Raw genomic sequence first — 6,957 nt, 5'->3', positions numbered from 1 at the left:
GAGCAGTGGCTCATATCTGTAATCCCAGCACTTTGGGACACCAAAGTTGGGAGTTCGAGACCAGCCTGGCCAACATGGTGAAACCCCATCTCTACTAAAAATACAAAAATTAGCCAGGAGTGGTGGCGCACACCTGTAATCCTAGCACTCAGAAGGCTGAGGCAAGAGAATCGCTTGAACCTGAGGTGGAGGGTGCGGTGAGCTGAGATCATGCCACTGCACTCCAGCCTGAGTGAGACTGTCTCAAAAAAAGAAAGTGTAGATGAGGGACTGGAAAACTAGCTTAGGGGCACGCAGGTAGGAAGAGAGGACAGGGAAGATCTAGAAACCTCCTAAAGCTACACACAATTGTACATTCATGGGGCGTCTCGCCATATTTTTTTTTTTTTTTGAGACGGAGTTTCGCTCTTGTTAACCAGGCTGGAGTGCAATGGTGCGATCTCGGCTCACCGCAACCTCCGACTCCTGGGTTCAGGCAATTCTCCTGCCTTAGCCTCCCGAGTAGCTGGGATTACAGGCGTGCGCCACCATGCCCAGCTAATTTTTTGTATTTTTAGTAGAGACAGGGTTTCACCTTGTTGACCAGGATGGTCTATATCTCTTGACTTCGTGATCCACCCAACTCGGCCTCCCAAAGTGCTGGGATTACAGGCGTGAGCCACAAAAGGTCCAAAGAGTTTTGAGATTCTCAGAGGATCAGTGGCCCCCAGAAGCTTTAAGATCCATTTAAGGTAAGAGTGATTCTAGAGGAGGGATCGTGGTACACTGAGTGGCAAGACTGCAGAAGGGAGGGCTGGCCCAGCTCAGACACGGACCCAAGACTCCATGGCAGGCGCCACCCCCCACTCCACACCCCCACCCCTGGACAGCATCTCCCCACCCTCCTGAAGAGTTTTTGGAACAAAAAGCAGTTCCCCATCCCACTGAGCTGAACCCCATCTTAATTCTTTGGGGATGGTCAGAAGAATTTTGTTTTGAGAAAGTTTAGTGGCATTTTTCTAGAGCTGGCTCTTAAAGAATCTTCTTAAAGGGCAAAAAGTTTGGAACGAATGTTAAAGTCTTCTGGAGGGAAGTCTGGGCTGGGAGGAGGGAAAGCCTGATCAACAAGAGGGGGCAGTCAGGAGAAGTGCCTGGGACCTTGAAACCCCCAGCATTGCCCTGGGGGAGGGCAGAAGAGCAGGCAGAAAGCAGCTGCGGACCGGAGACCTGCCCCAGGCCCAGGCGCCACATGTGAAAGTATTTCCTTCTTGGCCCTGACCCTCTTAACAAGCACAAAGCTTTGCTCTTCCAAAGGGTGGGACTAGCCCACTTAACAACGAGGAAACTTTTTTCCTGCTCATAGGGTGACCTGGAAATCTCCAAAAGCAGATCTTTAGGCTCCTGTTTTTAACTGAGTTTTCTGAAAAAGGGAGCTGAGGTGCCCTCTCCCTGTGGGGCCGTGAGCTCAGGTGGATTACCTCTGAGTCTTCCTCCAGGGCACTTTCTCCTCCTTATTCAAAATTCCCCAAACTGAGGTCTAAAGTTTCCTTCCTCTAAGAGTGTTCCATTTAAGACACAGGAGAAGGGTGTGGAGAGGAGGGTTCCCCCGACACTACACTTTTCAGTAGGGTAATTCAGCCCTTGGCTACCACCGCCCCACAAAAGGGGAAGGATATCTATAAGATCTGTTCTTTCCAAAAGATGCAACTGTCTTATCATCTGTCTTCCTCCTCAGTCATATAACCTATTTTGTCAATTTCTCAGGCCTTCTTCCTTTATGTTGGCAGCAGACTTTGAGGAGGGGGTTGCTCAGTGCAAAGGTCCAGGGACAAATGTACCCAAAGCACACAGAGTCACGATCTTGGGGGGCTTAGAGGTGGGAGAGGTTCTCCCCAATCTTCAACAGAGACCAGCCCCTCTTCCCACTGGGCTCAATACCAGGCACTGGAAAACCCCACCTGATTCTCCGGCTTTCACCATTATTACAAGGAGAGGCACTCATAATTTGTAATTTTACTTTTTCCTGAAGCCTTTGCCGGGTTCCTTTAGAATCTTGCAACAAATGGAGCCAAGGGGCGGTGACACCTCCTCCTGCCTGCTTCTTCAATAGTTGAGGAAACCTCACATTTAGATCTCACACTCGTTATCATTTGATAAAAAGCTAGTTTTAACTAGCCACTGACACAGATGATTGGGGGGGGAAATTATATATTTTTGGGAGGGGGCACTGCTGAAATCCACAGGCTTCATACAGTTCCAAACAAAGCCCCACATGACTTCAATTACCACCAAACATTTCCAGTTCCCCTCCCCCAACATAAACTAACACACGCAAACACTTGGAGGTAGGGGTTCTAACTTACTTTCTCTCTTGTCCTGAAGACAGTCAACAAAGGGTGGTAAGGCGCCATTTACCCCATCACCATTTAGCTAAGAAAGCAAGGTCTAGGACTGGGAGCCCTCTTCTCTGCCCCACCCACAACCAAGTAGGTAAGGGGGAGAGGGGAGGAGGAGGTGTGGTTTGGTTAAACTAATAAAATGTTACAACCCTGTTAAATACAATTAAAGGGATAGATCTCTCGAAGATAATTAAATGCATTTATTATTATGATTATTAGCTTTTAATTTACACTGCTAAGAAACGGGAGATAGTGAAAACTGAGTTATGTGGCATACTTGTATTCAACCAATCCTTTGGAATTAAAATTCTAAAATATTCCAAATAGTTGAGGGAAATAATGTGTATTGGAAACAGGAGTTCTCACACCAGCCAGGATACTTTTCGACATCACTCCTCAGGCAGCTAACTTAAGAAAAGCCTTGACTTTTATTTGTGGGGGATAGGGGGAAGATAAGAAACATCTGCTATAAACATTCTATCAATCTTGTGATATAGAATGTCATGTAAACATTCAACCCACCCCCACAGCCACAAAGAGCCTGTCCAGAGCCTTCCTCCAAGCAACACCACTTTTTTTTTTTCATTTTTTTCTGGACAAATTTTAAAGAAACCAGTCTTTCTGTCAAAGGAAAACTAAAAAGCCCATCAGCCCATCAGTCCCCTCCCTCCAACCCACCCGTCTTTATTGCTTTTTGAAAAAAAATAAGCCCTAAACAACCACAAAAACCCACACAAACCAATCCAGAAACTACTAACCTGAACAGTTTGGGGGTTCTGAGATCTCCTGGCATCTCTCCCCTTTTTTTCCTGCGGTCCTTTCACCCCCCAGCCAAAAATTTCCTAACAAATGCTCAATGCGAATGCTTCCCCTGGACATGCAGGGAGGCAGGATCAATACTCCTGGTGGTGTGTTTTGGTGCCGGGCTGTTTCAAAACACACTTCACAAAGCATTTTCGGGCCACTGGAAGCATTTGGTGCAGCGAACTGAAACGAAGAGAAGCCAGAGAGGGGAAAGATCTTCCAGCCTGCAGGGGAGTGGGCCAGGGGGCCGAGGCCATTCCCACCCGATCTCCACCTTCTCCTCACCAGCACCCCCCAACTTCGATTTTTTTTCCCACATCTTCATCTCAGTTGAGACTTTTCCAAAGAGTGAATGAAGCAAACAGGACAAATGAGGAGGGAAAGAAAATGGGGAAGGAAACAAAACGAATCCAAGTCCTGTTCAAAATATCCAACAGCTTCCACAGGCCCAGCGTCAGTGACGAGCCTCACAAATTTGGCTTTTATATTAGTTGAATGGAACGAACTCCCAACGACTCAAAAGCCAACAAAAACAGCGCAGGCTGGGTGCCTCTTCCAGCAGGCCCAGCCCTGCCATATCACAAAAAACTCCAAAGTAGGGGCGGGTTTTGAAGGGCTCTCAAGAAAGTGAACCCTTCCCCCAACTACGCCCCCTTACACACACACACTCACACACACACACACACACCCCTCATTCTTCAGCCCTGGCGCCCATACCGCTGTTTTTTTTTTTTCTTTTTTCTTTTAAATAGAAAATATATATAATTAAATTTACAAAGACTATTTACAGTTTTAATTACAAACCTTGTGGGGGTGTTGGGCAGAGAGTTCTCTTTTAAAAATCAACCTAAAAGTGAAATGGTTTCGATCGTTCTTTATTTAAAAAAATAAAATACGGAGTCCGTAGGGGGCCTCACCCCAGGCGGAGGTTAGCGCCGCGCGGGACCGGCCTGGGAGCTCCCCTCACACGGTGGTCTCGCCGTGCCGACTGTTGGTGAGGCGAGTGTAGAACTTCCTCCACGAGTGCAGCGTCTTGCCCGACCAAATCCAGAAGCCCGATGTGATGCCCACGATGAGCGTCATGAGGTATTTGATCATGTAGACCGTGAAGTCGGGCGACATGCGCGGCGTGTAGTGCGCCGGGCACGGGATGGCCAGGCTCTTGCAGTGTTGGCTCACCCACGAGCGCTCCCAGTGCTCGCGGAAGGCCTGCTCGTAGAAGTAGCAGGCGATGACGATGGTGGCGGGCACCGTGTAGAGCACCGAGAAGACGCCGATGCGCACCATGAGCCGCTCCAGCTTCTCGGTCTTGGTGCCGTCGTGCTTCATGATGGTGCGGATGCGGAAGAGCGACACGAAGCCGGCCAGGAGGAACGACGTGCCGATGAACAGGTACACGAAGAGCGGCGCCAGCACGAAGCCCCGCAGCGGGTCCAGGCTATTGAGACCCACGAAGCACACGCCGCTCAGCAGGTCGCCGTCGATCTGGCCCATGGCCAAGATGGTTATAGTCTTGACCGCTGGCACGGCCCAGGCGGCCAGGTGGAAGTACTGAGAGTTGGCCTCGATGGCCTCGTGGCCCCACTTCATGCCGGCTGCCAGGAACCAGGTGAGAGACAGGATGACCCACCAGATGGAGCTGGCCATGCTGAAGAAGTAAAGCATCATGAAGAGGATGGTGCAGCCCTCCTTTTTGGTGCCCTGCACCACCGTGCGGTAACCGTCCTCGGAGAAGCGCTCGTTGCACACCACGCGCTCCTGGAGCACGAAGCCCGAGATGTAGGCCACCGACACCATGGTGTAGCAGCCCGACAGAAAAATGATTGGCCGCTCTGGGTAGCGGAAGCGCTGCATGTCTACCAGGTACGTGGTGACAGTGAAGAAGGTGGAGGCGCAGCACAGCACCGACCAGGTGAGGATCCAGAGGCGCGCGAAACGCGTCTCCTCTTGCGAGAAGAACATGGAACCATCTGGCCGCGCGGGTTCGCAGGGCGCGGCACAGTCACGCTCGCCCAGAAACTTGTAGCTGAGATAGGATGGCACCTTGAGGACGCGCGGGCAGTGGAACGGGTGCTCCAGCGTGGCGTAGCGCGGGGGAGCGCCGCCGCCGCCTGGGCCGCCCGGGGTGCCCCCGGCGCCGGGCTGCAGACCTGGCGGTGGCGCGGTAGTGAGCAGCGCTGGCGCTCCGTCCTCGGAGTGGTTCTGGCCCACGCAGATCTGCTCCGCGCCGTGGCGCGGGAAGTGTTCGCAGCGCAGGCGATCGGGCCACTGAAAACCGAACTTGTTCATGAGCGCTTCGCAGCCCTGGCGCGCGCGCTCGCAGATAGAGCGGCACGGCGGGATGGCCTGTTCCAGCACGGTGCACACGGGTGCGTACATGGAGCACAGGAAGAAGCGCAGTTCGGGGGAGCACTGCACCTTCACCAGTGGATAGAACTGGTGCACCTCCAGGCCTGCGTCCTCCTGGTTCGTGTGGCCCAGAAGGTTGGGCATGATGGTCTGGTTGTAGGCGATGTCGGTGCACAGCGGGATGGAGATGGGCTGGCAGAAGCCGTGGTCCGGGATGGAGATGCCCTTCTCCCCGTGGAACTGGGCCGGCCCGGCGGCGGGCAGAAGAAGCAGCGACAGCAGCAGGCGGGGCAGGGCGCTGCGGGGCCGCATGCTGGCCACCGCCCCCCACCCGGTTCCTTGGATCCCCCCGCCCCCGCCCCCAACCCGAAGACTGCGCTCCTTCCCCGTCGCCTCCTCGCTGCGGCCGCGGCCTCCCGCGCCTCTTTGCAAACTTTGCGCACGGCCGCAGAGTTGGGGTGGCCGGGCGGGGGAGGGGGCGGCGCGCCTGCCCGCTGGCTCGCCGCGGTCCGACTGAGACGCCCGAGACACCGCGCGCCGCTGCCCTCTCTCCTCTTCCTACTCCTCTCGCCTCTCAGCTCCCCCCTCCCCTCCCTTCAGCACCCAGCGACTTCTTTGTGCCTCCTCCAGCCCTCACCTCAGCCTCTCCGGTCCCAATTAGTCGGTTTCAAGGGGGCCCCCGCTGGCGGCCCCGCCCTCTCTTCAGCCCCCCAAAAAAGGGATCCTTGAAACCGCCCCGTCGAGCTCTAAGCACCATCCCAAAATGTGCTGTCGGCCAATCAGATTTAAACCCGAGGACCAGGCCCGAGGGCTGGATTGGTCGACCACAACATAATGAGATCAGAAACCAGATGCCAACAAAACTACCCCCCCCCCCCGCCACCCCGCACCCTTTTGCTTTTTAAAGAGACAAGCTATTAGTACACTAAGGACTGTTTGCCCAGCCCGGGATTCTCCGGAGTCGACCCGGCGAGACCGGGGAACACACGTTCCTCAGAGCCGCGGTGGACCCAGGGTACTCAACCCTGGCTTACTCCTCTTCCCCGGGGCCGAGGTGCTCTGCCAGGTGGGGACTTTTTAAATCCTTGCCCCCGACCCCGATCCTCGAACTCCAGCTATTTCTAGTCCAATTTTTCAAATCTAGTGAAAAATCTCAAATCTAAAAATTAAAACAGAGAGACTTAATAAAAAAACCTATTAATTTACAAAGACCTTTTCTGGTTTCTTTCTGGAGCCCAGGCGAAAGTTTCACTTCACTTTACACGTAGACCCCCTCCCTCGCCCTCCCCGACACACACCCTTAAATAACCCTCTGAAAAATGGGAACCTGTCTCTTTAAGAGGCTCTTAAAGGGACCTGGACTCCGAGGCGTAATTGCCCCGTAGCCAGCACAAAGGAGCCCATTATGGTTCTTTGTGTTCAGTGG

At 53.3% G+C, this 6,957-nt stretch overlaps 1 protein-coding gene across 1 annotated transcript; it reads right to left on the bottom strand.

The window, feature by feature from the left end:
* Positions 1–2,562: 2,562 nt before the first annotated feature.
* FZD2 (frizzled class receptor 2) lies at positions 2,563–6,200 on the bottom strand. The gene has a single exon (XM_017972406.4). The coding sequence runs from the start codon at positions 5,841–5,843 to the stop codon at positions 4,146–4,148; it is 1,698 nt and encodes a 565-aa protein (XP_017827895.1). The 5' UTR covers positions 5,844–6,200; the 3' UTR covers positions 2,563–4,145.
* Positions 6,201–6,957: the final 757 nt, after the last annotated feature.

The sequence above is a fragment of the Callithrix jacchus genome, chromosome 5 (genome assembly GCF_049354715.1).
Source record: "Callithrix jacchus isolate 240 chromosome 5, calJac240_pri, whole genome shotgun sequence".
In the NCBI taxonomy this organism is placed as follows: Eukaryota; Metazoa; Chordata; class Mammalia; order Primates; family Cebidae; genus Callithrix; species Callithrix jacchus.
The sequence above is the reverse complement of the archived record's forward strand: the minus strand, read 5'-3'. Positions and strand labels throughout refer to the sequence as shown.

Excerpts from the sequence above, each read along its gene's own strand:
- FZD2 (XM_017972406.4), bottom strand. The coding sequence starts at position 5,843 with ATGCGGCCCCGCAGCGCCCTGCCCCGCCTGCTGCTGTCGCTGCTTCTT.